Raw genomic sequence first — 16,542 nt, 5'->3', positions numbered from 1 at the left:
TCCTCAACAAGGAGGAGACCACACTTTAGAGGTTAACTAACTGTGTGTGATATGTTTTGATGCTTTTTTTTTTCTATTTTATGACACGTAAATTCTATCATGTCTTCAAGGAGGGAAATAAGAGTATTAATTGATTAGCACATTTTGTACTTTCCTCAAAATCTTTTTATATTTAAAGGGACAACTGGCTGAAGGACTTGCCTATTTTTTGTGCTCCGAGGAGTATGGAGTAATCTATACTAGAATTTTAAAGTAATAGATCTTACGCTTGCGTTTTTTTTTTTTTTAATGTAAATAGTTGCGAGAACACAAGTTCCTCTCTTCTCCATTAGGGCACTACTCTTCTATTATTCATCTTAATATTGTTCTTGCTATTCCACTTCACAGTAGTCCCAGCACCTAGGAAGGCTTGTTCTGAAGAGTCCATGAGATAAAATCTGAAAAATTTTCTACAAGTCTCAAAGACAAATCTCAGTCAAATTTAGTATTCTTCTAACTGAGAATTAGTGCTGGATTTGAAGAAGCATGATATTGTAAAACAGTCTTGGATACATAGTTTATGTGGTTAATTCTTTGGTAGGACTCGTTTTGATTTTGTTTTCAATTTGAGTTGCCTAAAAAGTGAGGAATATCTTTTGCCTGCTTGATTGTGAATTTGCTTTTGTATTCTTCTGTTTTAGATTGTTAGCTGAGGAAGAGAAAATCAAAGTCTTCACTAGAGGTCCTTAGTCCTTAAAAGGGTCAGACTCTATCCATGGTTCCTTAGAGACTAATCTTTTAGTTATAAAGGTATAGTTCTAGGTTGACCATTAGAACATTTTAATTCTAGTATCCTCCTTCAAATTATTCTTATTTTAGGAAAACATATAAAATTTTTTAACATTATCATGGCTGGTGTTTTTATTCTCATGCAATTCTCCAAACCATTGCATGGTTGATTTTTCCTAGTTGCTCCAAATCGTGGCTTATAAAAAGCTTCTAAATTTATGTTTTAATTATGGTATGGTTGGGCATAGATCAGACCAATGTTGAGGAATGAGCCTGATAACAATCCCAAACATATAGATGAACATATGAACACTTCAAATTAGGTATTTAAACAAGAAGATGATTCCTTGTAATAGGCCTTGGATTAATGTTGGAAGGCACAATTGAACCAAGCATCCATTAAACCACTTGAACCCAGAAAAGAAAGGCAACAATCCTTCATATCATATCGTCGTGGTGGCAGTATCCAAATCAAGAATTTGGTTAACTAAGTTGGCAATGTAGCTGGACCTCAGGAGGCATTCAAACTTGCTAACATAGAGGAAGCATGATTAACTCTTAATGCTGACAAGAACTTCAACTTATGCATACTCTAGTATCCTACTATCCAAAGATCTCTTCCTTGCAGTAGGAGGAAATAACATCCATTCATGAGAGGCTTAAGGATAGGAGGTCATTGTGCCAGCAACAGGTTATTAATGGCGGTGGGCTTTCTCTCCCTATGATGAAAACCAGTAGGGTGTCATGTAAACATCAAGAAAAGAATAGAGAAAAACAAATTAAGGTTTCCTCCTTGTGTTACCTTTAGTTTGTCTTTTCTAGTGATACATGCGATAGAAGGAACTCTCCCATTGAGAGGAGTTGCCAATTCAAACCAACAATGGACTATTGTTAGGATATATCAGATAACTTTGAGAAAAGCCAGTGTTGTGGGTGTTGATGACCTTTTTTATTTTATTAGTCAAAGATGATCTTGAGTGGGCTAAGAAAGAGAAAAAGGATGATTGATGGAGGAAATCATTCGTCAACACTAGTGATGGGCATTCTGGAGACGAGGTCTGGGTCGGCAAGCGATGTGTTATTTGGTTTGATCAAACTAACATTATGCTTAGTTGGATTAAATGAGTATCAGTTTAGGCATATCACCTAAGCTTAGGCGTGCGTATAAGCTGTGCCCAATTATAAGACCTCACCTAGTCCATCATCCCAATGCCTAGGCGATCGTCTAAGCATCCAATAAGATAATGCATTAGTAAGAGTCTTATATATTAAATCTGCTCATAGACTAACATTTTTGCATATAAGATTCTCTCTCATAATAGACGATAATGAATTATTGAAGCAGTTCCGTACGACTAATTTATGTTGTTGAGTATTCTTTAAAGAGGTGGGTGGTGACTTATGTCTTCTTTGATTTATTTTTTTTAGTTAATCAGAGATAATATGAATGATTAGAAAATAAGGATAAATTCAAGCTCAATATTCCTTGTTTTAGAAACAAAGGTTAAGATGTAGTGTGTGTTGTATCTTCTGACTACCATTTACTAACTTGAGTTGATGTTCACTTGCTTGTAACTTTTAACTTGCAAATCAGTCCTAATGTTACCCTATTGTGATTGTCTTGCTTTCTTGCAGCTATACAATATGTACAGTTACTACCATTTAGGCATGGTTGCTGGTTTACTTGTACAGTGAGATTACGTTAGACAATCAATCATAGTGAGATTACATGGAGTGCCATCTTCGTCTCTTTCTTGGCTACCTTTCTTAACCTAGAAGAAGAAGAATGTTGGATTCGACCATATCTTCTTTGTGAGGAGTCCCTTTCTGCTTCACTCTCCTTTTATTGTTGAGTTTTATTTCTTTGCACTGCGTTGGAGCTCATCATGGCATTTCAAAGTGTTCTGTTGCATTCCTTACAATAAATAGATTATGGCGAAGCCTGCTTCAAACATTTGAATCGATCTCTCGAATAACATATCCAATGAGAACAAATTTTGTTGATGTCCTTGTCTGCTGATATCAGCCTCTGTTCCAACTTCATGTCATCCTCTTAATCAACCTCTCTTGGTGGATCTGATGGAGAAGAATCAAGAAGAAATGGATCAGTGTTTCCTCTATGGTTCATATTGGCCGGTGACAATCATTTTTATTTGTTGGCATATAAATCACTTGTATGCACAGAGAGAGCGACACATGAAATCACTTACAAGGCTGAGGAGTTTTCTCTATGCTCGCCATGACAAGCATGAAATACCGAGAACTGAATGAGAGGCTAAAGAAGGCTGAGGAGTCCAAAGTGGCATGGCAAAGGATCGCAAGGAAGAAGGGAGCCAAGGTTTCGTCACTTGGAAGCTCAGTCGAGCGAACACGACGACCTGAATTCTCCTCCACGAAGCAGGCCACGGTAGGTGGTGGAGATTACTATATTTCTCTTTCTTCGAGGAGGGGAAGAAGAGAAGAAGAGCTGAGAGGCGACGCTGATTGGATCTTTTTCCCTTGCAAGTGTTGTGGTTCTCGTCATATATGCAAGTATTTTGATTATGGGGGGATGGATATATATATGCTAAATTTAAATTTAAATTCAAAAGGATAAATACACAAATTCACTTATTTTTGAGGATTATCACAACTGTTGTTGTATTCATATGCTTTTTTGCTTGTTGCATTGTGTGATCTTATGAAGCCCAACTTATTAATTTGAGCTCATCAGGCATTTAATTGAAGCCCAACCCGACAGCAGATATGGTTCGATCAAACCAAGAGTGGTCCATTCTATACACGAGCGGCCTGATCCAACATGGATCGATCCACGGTTCAGCTTACCTAACTCTGCTCCTCAGGAGCACCGACTCTCTAAGGTAGCTGCCTTCTCCCCCCGCGTTCGAAACCAAACGCCACAACCCGATCGAAAACAGACTTCTTCTCTTACATCGTTGGTTTCTTCCACCACTCCGATCGATCCAACGCCGCCGTTTCAATCTCCTCTTCGATCGCCTGTGATCGCTTTGATCGGCAGAGCACCGGCCGGCGGCGATGCAGCACGGCAGCGATTACAGCTTGTACTACGCCCCCCAGTCCCCGCCTCCCCCCACCAATCCCAGTTCTGTCCCCGCCGAATTACCTCCGTCCACCCCGATCCAACAATTGTACGCCTCGGCGCCGCCGTACTCCACCGATTTCCCGCTCGCCGCTGCCCCCGGCCCCGCCCCATCCTCCTACGCCCCCTTTTCCCAGAATCCGGAGCCCGCTTCCTGTCTACCCCCTTCGGTGCCGTCCTACGGTCAACCCCAATCCCAGTTACCACCCCAATTTCCCTCATTTCCACCTTACAATTCGTCGTCCTACCCGCCGGAGACATCGCCATCGCCAACGGCATCGCTGTATCCTCATCAGCAGCCCTCTTCAGTTCCATATTATCCCTACGATCCCAATCAGCTGGCCACCGGGAGTCATGCCTCACCTATGAACCCAATCTCCGTGCCCACGTCTTCCCCCAACCCAAGCTCCTCCTTGTCCTCTCCTTACACTTCTTATAACGTTTCTCAACAGAGCTCTGCCATGATGCCTGAACAAGAGGCACAGTACTTCAATGACAATTCTGGGAGGTATGGTGCGAGTATGAACGATGGGTACGGGCACAGCCGATCCGGTTTCGGTCAGGAGTTCCATGAGAAAAATATTTATGCTGGGATGCACTACGATGAGTTTGGTCCGCAGGATGATGGGCTTGGCGATGGCGTGTACCAGTATGATGGGGGGAGATCGGAACCATATGGTTCTCGTGGGACGGTACCCACTAGGTCGCCGACCGTCTTTGATGATTACGGGAGGTCAGTAAGCTTCCCTTTGGTTGGGAATAACCAAGGAGGAAGCGTTGGGAAAATCGTCAGAGCAGTGCCAAAGGAGGACATGCAGCCGGATGTGAATAATGGGCAGAAGTTCAGGGTGAAGCTGTTGCTTGAAGGGGGAGGACAGAACACTATGGACGTACTTTGCCAGGTTTGGTATCAAGAAATGACATTTTTACTGTTTAGTACCTCGTCAATTTACATCTTCAGGAGCAATGCTTAGCTTTATGATGAATTAGAAAAATTCCATCAATAAACATGTCAATTGTTCTTTATAATTTTCAAATCTGCAGTCTTTTTTCAGTTGTTGTTGATGTAATTTATTATGCATATTAGGTATTCAACCATGTTTTTTTAGGAAATATCATCTGAAGATTCAAGCAGTGAGTCTACTCTTTGTGGATTATTGATCCTGTTTAGGTTAGGTTCAACAAAATAAATAGATGATTACTAATACATGGCTAGATGTTGGGAAGAATTGGTCCTACTATTTTGTTCGAAGTATGATCTTCCAGTTAGGATTTTGATTTTTTTTGGAAATGACCTCAAGCCCCTTTATCATCAACAAACTGATCTTGAAATTCATTTCTCCCCATGAATTACATTTTGATTTTAATAACACATGGAAGGTCTTAAAGTGATTTTGGAATCTTGCAAATGTGGCAACTTGGTCATGCTACAGTGAAAAGTAAGTACCTGACGATTTTTGGCTGAATATTGAAGAAAAAATCAATTTGGTTGATTTGTTAAAGCAGGTTGGACTAGATAGATGTGCTTAATTATAAGCAAAGATTAAGATCCCCCAGTTTGCACCCAAATGACATTGATTGCCAAAGCATGTAGAATGCAAGTGTATCATCTACCATACATTGCCTATAACGACAGTTTTGCATCATCATAAAATATGAACAAGTTCAAATTGTGGGATTAACAAGACCAAATTATGGGTTTAACAAGTTGCTAGGCCTTTCTATTCATCAGTATCAGTGGGGTTGAAATGGATGAAAAAAGAAAATGGATCAGATGACCAATCCATAATGCTTGCAATATACTGACACATGATTTTTTTCTTACGTCTTTGTATGAATTAATATAGAACCCTTTTCGTGATGCATACAGATTGATCTCTCTTGACATATGCATCCAAATGATTCTTTTTTTTCTTTTCACATTTTCCCTTTGTCCAATCTTTTTAAAGAGTTGATGTTCAGCAATTATTGCCTTGTTATACATTCAGACAACATGCTGATTTTCATGATAGACAATTCTGACTTGAATGTTTCACCACTCTCTGACCTTTCTTGGGAAGATATTTTTAGTCGATTGGCCCTCTGTTCAAGCACCTAAAAGTGGTTTTATTTTGCTATTATTCCTCTTATGAATTTTTGATAATTTGGTGATCTCCAAAAGAGATTATTTGATCAGTTTCTTATGTTTCATTTCTTTCAGAAGGTGCAACTTTTATTTTCTTCATTACATACAATAAAACATATTAGGACTTCTAAATTTCATATGGGATATTTGGGAGGTGCATATTGATTTTTTGTTGGGACCATGGTCTGCAATATCGGACCGTACTGCCCGGTACGGGCGGTACGTATCGGTCCGACAGGCTTCCGGTACGCGGACCATCTGTTACCGTTCCGACACTGCAGCAACACTGTAGCAGTGCTACAGTGCTACAGTGCTCGGCACGCCTAAATATACCGAGCGGTACACCTGGGTGTACCGCTCGGTATACCGTACCGTACCGGTACCGAGCCCAGGTCGAAACTCCGGTACGGTACGGTATTGCGGACCTTGGTTGGGACCACTACATTTTTCTTCCAAAAGCTAGTGGTTGATCAGTTTCTTTAACACATTTATCTCAGTACTTCTATAAATTGATTATTTAGAAGATGTCAAAGTCAAAGATAGCCAAACGATTATTTTAGTTTATCATTTGCTCTCCCTGACTTTCCTCAATGAAATGGTTCCTAGATGGAGTTCTTATGGTCAATTAAGCTTGATATGGTAAATATGCAGCTGATTCTTGTATTAGGCCTCTAACTAAGGTGATTTCCTTTAGTTTAAGAATCCATATTGGGTTTTTTAGTGCTTTGTCGAGCCTGTTTGAAAATATATGGAACTGGTTTCTACCGGAATTTTAGCTATTAAAGTAAGCAACATGAACACACTTTGTCTTTGGGTTGAACATCTTATCTTCTTCTCCGTTTTTTATTTATTCTGTTTCTCTGTAATATTTTCTCCCAATTAAAATTTTCAATTTTGCTATAGCATCCAATTTTGTTGTGTTCTTGTATGCAATTCATATTGCTTGCACGAATTGGACTGAGACCCACCTTTTATCCTAATAGCATCTTTACATCAACTCAAGATTTAGGTCATTTGCTGACCTAGCAAAACCATGAGTGGAGAAAGAGAGATCTGGAACCTATTCATTCTTAAAAGAGACCACTGAGGCACTAACCATGGGTCTAGATGTTAGAGTCAGTTTACCTAGGTCTGAATGCAACTGGCATGGGTCATGGATTGACACTAGTTATTGTTGTTTCTAGTATTTTAATTGCATTAAATTATTATGTTTGGAGGACATATAAGGACTAGTTTAGGGTGTGATCTGGTCAAAGACATGACTGAAAATTAATCTAAAATTTGGGTATCATGTTGTGTCAAATGTGTATTCAGATACTTGTGTTAACCTCCATGTTGTTGCATATTTTTGTGTCACAGATTGGATTGGATGGGATTCGCATGCTTGACCCAAGCACTAATAGGACATTGAGAATCTACCCTCTTGAGACTGTGACAAGATGGGAAGTAAGTTTTTCAGATTACGCTAGGTACTCAGGATTTAATTTGCTTCCAATAAATCATAATATGTTTCTTAACATATCTGGAAAATGCCATGTATGTTTAATCTAGGTATTGGATTCATCTACATTTGCCTTTTGGTCCAAGAGCTTTGTTGACATCGATCCAAGGCGCATAAGGCTTCAGTCAAACAGCTACACCACAAATACCATACTTGACACAGTGACAGCTGCTACAGTGCAGGTAGGCACTCAACTAGCTTTTTTCCTCTTAATTTGAATGTTCTAAGAGTTTTCTAGTTGTTTTATTTTGAGAGGTTATTCTACTGATTTTCGTGAATTGGTGTCTGTTGTAAATTGATAAAAACTTGTTAATATATAATTTAGATAGTAAGTTATTCTCAGTTATTAGACCATAACTATTAGCCTTTTGTTGATTGGTGTATCTGAAGTTTATACCAAAGATCATTAGTGTTTTGTTGATATTTTTTTATACTCACTATAGAGTTTGTACGGCAGATTGAATTCAGGTTATATGTAGTAGTTGATCATCAGTTACAGACTGATTTTCCTCTTAGAAAGTAGTGTACGCCACATAAGGTGTAAAGGATGAATTTTGTTGTTTCACATAGTATCTGTGGTTAAGAAATTTTAGTTTCTGTTCATTTTTTAAATGATTTGGATCTGTTTTGATGTTATTAGATGAACTACATTATTCACTGTTAGTGCTATCATTTTGGATATACTCTAGCTTACTATCTGGGCATGGTGGTTAGTGATTGTCAAGTTTTAACATGACTTGGAACCAAATATTGAATACCACCTCTAAGATTTGGTTGAGGCCTTAAGGTCTCTTATTTGTTGTTTTATTCTTGGTTTATCTGGGTAATATGATGGTCAATGACATGGGTTTTGCATTCTGGCGTCCAATATTCACATGGTATCAATATAAATTTGCTGGAATAAATTTCTTTCAAGCAAATTGTTATGATTACACTTGTGCAAAGCAGTCTGTTGAGAATTTATTGAAATGACACATATTGCAATATCTTCAGAAAACTGCAATTTTGAATAGCGTATCTTGTTGAGTAGCTTCTTTTTGGGATAACTAGTCCATCAATTCATTAGAAAAAAGAAAATCAGTAAAAAAGTAATCTAGTGCAAAAGAAAAAGTAGAAAAAAAATCTGCAAAAGAAAAAAGTTAATCTAGTGCACGAGACTCCGACCAATATAGGCTCTGGAAGGATCAATGTACACAGTACACACTATTATCTCTATTAATAGAGAGACTATTTATGTGATTTGAATCTGGTCATTCTGGTCACAAAGGATCAACCTTATTGTTATAACAACTATCAAGGTCTGCACTCTTATGACATCAGAAAAAATATAAAAGGAAGAAGAAAAAACAACAATTAGAATAAGAAGAATAAACAGCCTTTGATTTCATGCTTTCACCCTTTTGACATCTTCCCTAACCACAGCAGCATCTAATACCTTCCACTGAAGCAGCAAAATTCCACTCCCTTCACAAAGTCTATACACCTGCTGCCAAGGGAGAATTCAAAGCCGTTTGGATCAACTCATGAACCATACTATTTTATGAGTTCCACAGATGAACAAGTGACTTGGCTATATTAGTGAGATTAATAAAAACCTCTCCATGCATGTAGCATTACTGATCAAATGATCAGCAGTTTCCTCACCATTATCACACATAAAACTATGGAAACTCTAGAGGAGAGTCTGTTATGAATAGCAACCAGAGAAACCTATTGATCTTGTGGGTAGCACAAGTCTTCCAATTTTTCATTGCAATGGTACTTCTACCCTCAATCCAAGATTATATAAAAGCAAAATATTGACAATTTTGACATATTCGCTAGTCTCCATATCAAATCTACAAAACCAGTAAATGAACACCTATCCAGAGACTCTGAAAGATTTAGGAGCTGTAATTGACAATCATTAAATAAGTTTTCTCCAATCAGAATTATTAAACTGTTAAAATTTGGCTTCTTTTCCATTCAATTAAAAAAAATCAGAAAATTCAATCATTGTGACTGTCCAAAATCATCTGGCCAAGCCAACACTTCACAATCATTCTATTGCCATGTCAAAGCTTCTTCCAACCTCAATCCATCCAAGGAACATTCTGTCCAAAGGAAATCCTTGCAGTTCCTCATATGATTGAATGACTGTTTTTTTATGCAGTAAACCGCCATATTAAGCTCCACCAAGGGACATTATCTCTGTTGGAAACAAAAAAATCATGACCGATATTGAAACATTTAGATTCAAGATTCCAAGATCTTTAAAACTATTTAGTTAACATGCCACATACCAGTTTACTTGAACCCATTCACGCATGAAGTTCAATCCCTTCTCCAAAAGAAAGCCTGTCTTATCCTCTTATATTTTTTTTTGCCAATCATGAAGTACCCTAAAGGATTGGAATGTATTGCAGCATCTTAGAAATTAGCATGAGTCACTAAGATCAATCTTCCTCTTGCAAATAAATAATTTACTCTCCAAGAGACTAGCCCCTTCTCTTTTGATCAGTGGATCAGCAGGGACTAATCATTTGCTCACGAGACATGAGACATCTGGTCTAAGGGTAAACCCTATGTATCTGAGAGGAAAATTAGAAATCTTGTCGTTCAGTATATTGGCAGATTTGCGATAATTTGAATTTTCAAGACCCAACATCACTATCTATTTTTCGACCAGATACTCTAAAATCATACAGTACTTTCAGATTTACCAATTATTGTTCTTTGATCTCACAAAACACATAGAATCATCCTCTTATTTCAGGTTGATCATGTTAGTAGAGGATCTACACGGCCCAAACTTATCTGATCTTGCCTGATCTTAGTATTGTGCAAAACATGTCAAGCTCAAGAAGAAACAGCAGAAAGATCAGTTCTTCATGGCAAACCATTAATCCTTATTTTGTTAGATGAGTAGCTTCTCTTTTGAATGTAGATAACTTTCTTGAACTCCTTGAATTACTGGTCAAATTCCTGCTACAGGCATTAATTAGATATTTGGACTTCTTCTGACACTATAGATCATTACAGTGTCTGTAACTGTAAATAAATTTTCTCTCAATATGTCACTCAAACTTCTTAGCTATTTTGTTTCGTTTTTTGGCTGTAATCTTTACATGTTTCCATAGTATCTTTTTATGTATTTCAATGTCATTTGTGCAAATATGTTTTTTGTTTACAAATTAATTAATGTGACAAAAAATTGTAGCTTAAGGAGATGGGTGGAAATGGTAGCCTAACCAGAGGCGAAGAAGCTGCTGATGCTAGCAAGGTATCTGATCAATCAGCTGAAAGGAAAAAAAGTTTGGTGAACTGGATGAACTTGATTAAACCTGCTAATGAGGAGAAAGATCACTGGGTAAGTTTAGATGCTTTTTCTTTGGTTATTAAAGAATTTTTTCAACTTGATATTTGTTGGTGTGAAAACATGATTATTCTAGTGATACTTTCATTTGTTTTTGTGACTTAAAACCTTATTTGTTTCTGGAGCTGGTGCTGGCTCTATTGCCCTTTGTTGATTTTATATTGTTTGCTGCATATGAGAGGCTGAAGTGTCCCTTTTTTTTGTGATGTATTTTGTTCATGTATTCATATATGCTGGTTGTTTTGGTCAAAGAAGCTATTAGTTAATCTGGCTTGCAATGCATACTGAATGAGACTATCCATATTATTGACTGGCCAGCTGGACATCTTAATTTTTGAGTTATTGTTGTATTTCCCTTGATTCAGAATTGCTATTACGATTCTTATGATCTGCAGTAGTTGAAGCATACCTGTATTGCCATACATTTAGGTTCCAGATGAAGCTGTTAGCAAATGCACATCATGTGGATCAGATTTTGGAGCTTTCAATCGCAGGGTGATGATTTTCATCTAATCAGTTTTCTTTTCAACCTTGTTTGATATCACAATTTTCCTTGTGATATAGCATGACAATTCCATTCTTTACTTTCAGCATCATTGCAGGAATTGTGGCGATATTTTCTGCGACAAGTGCACAAAGGGTAGAATTGCTCTCACTGCAGAAGAAAATGCTCAGCAAGTCCGAGTTTGTGATAGATGCATGGTATATTGACTGGTTTATCCTTTACTTTTAACATCATTGCACAAATTGGTTTTTGTACTTTTGATGATGTCATTTCTTACTCCTGAAAATTGATGCTTGTAGAGATATGCAGTTTTAAGTTTGAACTATGTCAGGTTGGTCTTCACTGATAATGTATATTAAATAGTGGTTCAAATTTAGGTGTCTGCATAACCTTTTGGGTTCAGGAGAAAGTTTCGGTTGTTGATATTCTGGAAGTCGAGATGATGTTGGTGAACGTTATTTAAGTCTTTTAAGATATTATATTTATAATGGGTCTTACATCTTTATTGAATTTCCATCCAGAGGATTTGTTACAAGTCCATTAGCTAGATTTTGCACCTTAGGTTGATAAAACAATGTTATCAGCCAGCAGTAGTCTGCTTACATTATGGTGTAAATTGTCTTAGTTGATTAATATTCTATTCTTTGTTCATGGATGTTCTACAAAAGATCTGAACTAGTTCTTACATTATGGCTATTATTAGCCAGTTGTGGTCCACTTACATTATAGCTTGAATTGTCTTATTTGAACATTCTTTTCTTTGTTCATGGATGTTCTACAAAAAATTTGAACTAGTTTGTCCTCGAGAAATTCACTGTCTTGTCTTGTGTTCGGGCCCTCTGAGTTCATATTACATGTAAGCATTAGAGTTGGCAAGTTTCTTTGCATGTGTGAACTTAGTGTTGACTTGTCACCAAATGCTGACATGTGGTCACCAATTTTGATTAACTTTCACTAGAGAAAAGGTGTTGTCAATGGGGCCAGATTATGTACTTTGTGGTTGCTGAACTAATTTCCTGGGATAGTGAAAATTACTGAATTAACTTTTGTGAACTATGTAAATCTCACTGTCATGTGAAATTTAATTTTGTATAAAGCTAGAAAATTTCGTTTTTCTTCACATATAGTATAGAAACTGTGTGGAAATAAAACAGCCCTAACACGCTTGATCTGCTAATTTAAGTACTGAAACTTAAAATTGCATGGTTGTTAGTATGAATGTTAGATATTCTGAGCATTAACTGAAAAACACGACTTGAGAAGTGATTTGCTTGATGTTACATGGGAGTCTCTCACGTTGAATAGGCAGAAGTTTCTCAAAGGTTAAGCATTGCAAAAGAAGCTGTCAGCAAACCTGCTGGTCTGCAAAGTCATGAAGATCTTGCACGAAGGCTTCAGGTGCAGTCTTTTTTATTGCTATAGACCACCATGTTTAGACAGATGTCTCGCTGTGGTACTTTATATGGAGGGCATATTTTTCTCATTGTTGGAAAATGATCCAGTTAGCCAGCTTTATTAGTTCTTGCATCTAACTTCTTTAACCCAGATATTATGATGAATAGTTAAGGTTTTGGTCTTGATTTTTGCAACAGGAGGAATTGAACAAGAATCGTAAGTCAGGTACTTTACTGCTATATTGTAGAACATTATACTATGTTTTCTGATATAATATGTACTACTATTGACTAATTTATGGTAGTACCTGTTTCATAGGTTCAAATTCTGATGAGTCTTGGAAGCCAATGAGGGAAGTAGCATGTCCCATCTGCACAATCCACCTTCAGGTCTATAATATCAGAACTTTTTTTTTTCTGCAACATGATAAGCTTTCTCCTTATCTCTTCATCTATTTTCCAAACTGGAATTTTGCTGATATGTTGTTAGGACTGAATTCTACGATATTTACCTTGAGTTTCAGGTGCAAGTTCCTGCCTCAGGCTCCCAAACAATCGAATGTGGTGTCTGTCAACACCCTTTCTTGGTCAGTGCTGATTGATATCTGATTTCGCCTTGCCATGCCATTGCAATTTCTATCCTCCTATAATTCTCTTTGACAAGCAGTAGCATCGCACATGCTCTTTGCGGTCACCTTGGTTGTATACCCAAGTTGCCTGCGTTTTTGTAAGTGAACTTTCGTGAGCATTCACCTCATAAAAAGTCAAGTGTGGAAGCTATGTTTTCCGAGAGTAGTGTGAAGATGAAAACCAGGAACTGGATGAGCGAATAAATAGTAATGCTTGTAATGACGGTTGGTGTGCAAAACTTGTTCGGTGACCACATAGATTTGTTGGTAGGAATTGCTTTTGGGCACAGTTCGTGGCTACTATGGCGGTGAAGTAAACATAGTGACGAGTGCTTTTGTATGCTTTCATATAGAAATGATAATTGTCATCGACTTTTACTACCAACTTTATTTTTTTTTTCCTATCAGAAAAGTGATTCTATGATATTCTATTTCTTTCTTTCTTGACTTAAGAGAATATTTCATAGATGAGATTATTTGACAGGTTGATGCAGGTCGAGTCAACCACAGCCTCACATCGAGTCAATAAACCGTGGCCGGTTTCAGGTTTGAGTTCTGCAGCCTTCCATCTATTAAAATGGTTTGTAGTTAAACTAAGCAATTTGATAGATGCAGACAACTTCATGTTTTGTTCCTATCTACTGCTAATATCCTATGCCAATTTAATGTATTCATGCAAAGCTAAAAAAAAAACTTATAGATATGCCGACATTGTTAGTCTTCATCAATTGATTGTTATAATGAACTCAAAATGATATTAATATTAGAAACATAATTTCTCAAACAATCATCGTTAGTAAAATGCGACAGTATAAAAATATGAATCAATGTCTTTATTACTATTGTTGTTGTTGCTAATTAAAACAACTAGGATATAATAAATGATAGGATCCTTGTAATATCATATATGTAAATCAGGCACATAATATACAGATGATATATCATGGGTATATAAATAGTAAAATATATATAATTTTATACCTCGAAACCACCAAAACATGTGTTTGTGAAAATTCGCTAGTCAAATAACTCTAAAAAAAAATTTCAATGAACAATAACTTGGCGCAAATTATTGAAAACATCTTATTATCAATATAAAAATAATAGTAGACAAATGAATCAAAATATGCAGATTGACAAATAAATAGTGTTTCAGAAAATCAACATAAGATTAACTTGGTTTGATAAATTTCTACCTATATTTGTAGAAAAAATTAAATTCTTCATTATATAAGATTAACTATGAGGTTTTTTGAGTTATTTCTCCCTCGCATGATTTTTTTTTAACATCTTCTTATATAAATCTAAAGTACTTTTCACTTTAACTCTAGATCTTCGAGAGCACTTAAATGTCTTACTTTTTTCTCTCATCAAAATCTTGAGATTTATTAGAATAAATCCTAATTCACCTAGAAATTTTAATTTAACTAGAAAATTTTTTCATCTAAATTGAATATAATTAGAACTCCTAAAAAACTTACCAAACAATATCCATCTTGGCAAGTATTTTCTTACTTTGTGTCTCTTGAAAAAATTAAATTATTGGCTTGAAGAATCCATCACAATTATACAAATCAAATCAAGGTCCAACACTTAATTTTAATAAGTCTACCAATACATCATATGTTGTTCAGAAGAAAGGCCTCCATCTTATTGTCCTATCACTAGCAAGAATATTTTCTTCATAATCATCAGTATCTTGAAAACTATGAATATTACTCTTCATTTTTTATACCATAAAGGAAGCTTGCTACCATATGTACTTATCATCCCCTACATGTACAATATGTTTTTAGCCCTTTGAGATATTCACTATATTTCCTTTCAGATGATATAACACTTACTAAAATCTTCCTTTCATTATGCATATATTGTTGAATCTCATATTTTGATGATGAAACCAATTGATAGTATTTATAATTTAATCTGTGTTTTAAGTGACGCAGGAAGCTTCGATCAGGGAGAGACAATTAAAGTAAGAAGAATCATATAAGGCCGAAGAAAAATATGTCAGAAGATTGGACGTCGAGTCGAAGGATCAGTTGATGTATCGCCAGAAGGCTTTGGGCAATGGGTTCAAGCATCAGGCCAAGAAGAGCGGAAATTGCACTAAGGAAATCAGAGTTATGGAGGTCAACTGGCCGATTGGGCAATAGGTCACAAGAGAGGACGATGCACCGAAGAATTGGATGAAGCGTCGATGAACTAATGACATGTCGGACAACAATTGATTTAAGCTTTGCAATAATTATCTAGATTAAAGTAGGTTTAAAGTGTACAAGATTAACTACGATAGTGATCAAGGCATAAAGCAAAATGAAGTCTCGGAGTCAAGAATGAGATTTCGTTGGGAGTTCGAGAGTTCGTCGGAAGTCCGGATGTTCGTTAGAAGTTCTGTCAGAATTGACCAAGAAGTCCAGGAGCTTACTAAAGAAACTTGTCGGAACTTACTAAGAAGATCGTCGTGTGAAGTCCAAGAGCTTGTTGGGAGTTCGTTGGAATATTACCGAGAGATCGTCGGAAGTTTGCTAGAAGAAACATAGAATTACCGGACTTATTTAGTTTAGTGTATATCTTAAAATTTATAGTTAACACATAATTGGGTTGGAATTGGGCCTAAGTTTGGACAGTGTTGGGCCAAGTGCAAGGCCCAAACGGTGACCTAACAAGTGGCATCGTCATGACATAGTCTTCGAGACTGTGTTAGGCGGTGGTACCGCCCAATGTTAGTGCTGCAGGCGGTGGTACCGTTAAGACCTAGGAAACTCGGGATGAGACTCTTTTAGGCTCCAAGTTTGAATCCACTTGAGGCTTATAAATATCCCTCTCAGCCTTGGTTAACATACATAAGAATTGAGAGCAAAAAAGTAGAAAAACGCTACTGTAATCTTGTGAGAACTCCTCTTAAGCTCTAAGTGTTAGTCTTGTTTAAGAGAAGAGTGAAGGAGAGTTGTAAAGGTACTCTCCAGAACCTGTCAAAAGGAGAATCGAGTTGTAAGGGTAGTTGATCCTTCGCCCATTGAAGGAAGATCCGTAGTGAAAGTCAATGGCCTCAACGGAGGAGAAATCAGAAGTTGATATAGGTCACAACGACTGAACTACTATAAATTGGTTTACATTTCTTTTTGAGCAATTTACCTTTACTATAAACTACCTTTCTTACTT

At 36.9% G+C, this 16,542-nt stretch overlaps 1 protein-coding gene across 8 annotated transcripts; it reads left to right on the top strand.

Annotated features, from left to right (window-relative positions):
• The first annotated feature begins 3,651 nt into the window (after nt 1-3,651).
• Nucleotides 3,652-15,638, top strand: LOC103999117 (protein FREE1). Of its 8 annotated transcripts, none has more exons than XM_065187481.1 (12): nt 3,652-4,770; nt 7,353-7,439; nt 7,545-7,676; nt 10,694-10,843; nt 11,279-11,344; nt 11,441-11,551; nt 12,660-12,752; nt 12,947-12,974; nt 13,068-13,138; nt 13,273-13,335; nt 13,862-13,923; nt 15,324-15,636. In XM_065187481.1, the coding sequence occupies exons 1-11, from the start codon at nt 3,805-3,807 to the stop codon at nt 13,904-13,906; spliced, it is 1,812 nt and encodes a 603-aa protein (XP_065043553.1). In that variant the 5' UTR covers nt 3,652-3,804; the 3' UTR covers nt 13,907-13,923; nt 15,324-15,636. The 8 variants fall into 8 exon arrangements, 6 of the variants coding, with proteins under 6 accessions (XP_065043553.1, XP_065043560.1, XP_065043570.1 ...); XM_065187488.1 differs by having other exon boundaries at nt 15,316-15,636; XM_065187498.1 differs by lacking the exon at nt 12,660-12,752 and having other exon boundaries at nt 15,324-15,638.
• The last annotated feature ends 904 nt before the right edge of the window (nt 15,639-16,542 follow it).

This window comes from Musa acuminata, chromosome BXJ1-1, assembly GCF_036884655.1.
Source record: "Musa acuminata AAA Group cultivar baxijiao chromosome BXJ1-1, Cavendish_Baxijiao_AAA, whole genome shotgun sequence".
Taxonomy (NCBI): Eukaryota; Viridiplantae; Streptophyta; class Magnoliopsida; order Zingiberales; family Musaceae; genus Musa; species Musa acuminata.
Note: the sequence above shows the minus strand (reverse complement) of the source record. Positions and strands in the feature narration are given on the sequence as shown.

Bases quoted from the DNA above. Each gene is read 5' to 3' on its own strand.
- LOC103999117 (XM_065187481.1), top strand. From the start codon at position 3,805: ATGCAGCACGGCAGCGATTACAGCTTGTACTACGCCCCCCAGTCCCCG. The intron at 7,440-7,544 runs GTAAGTTTTTCA...TGTTTAATCTAG, and splicing joins AGACTGTGACAAGATGGGAA to GTATTGGATTCATCTACATT. The intron at 11,345-11,440 runs GTGATGATTTTC...CTTTACTTTCAG, and splicing joins TTGGAGCTTTCAATCGCAGG to CATCATTGCAGGAATTGTGG.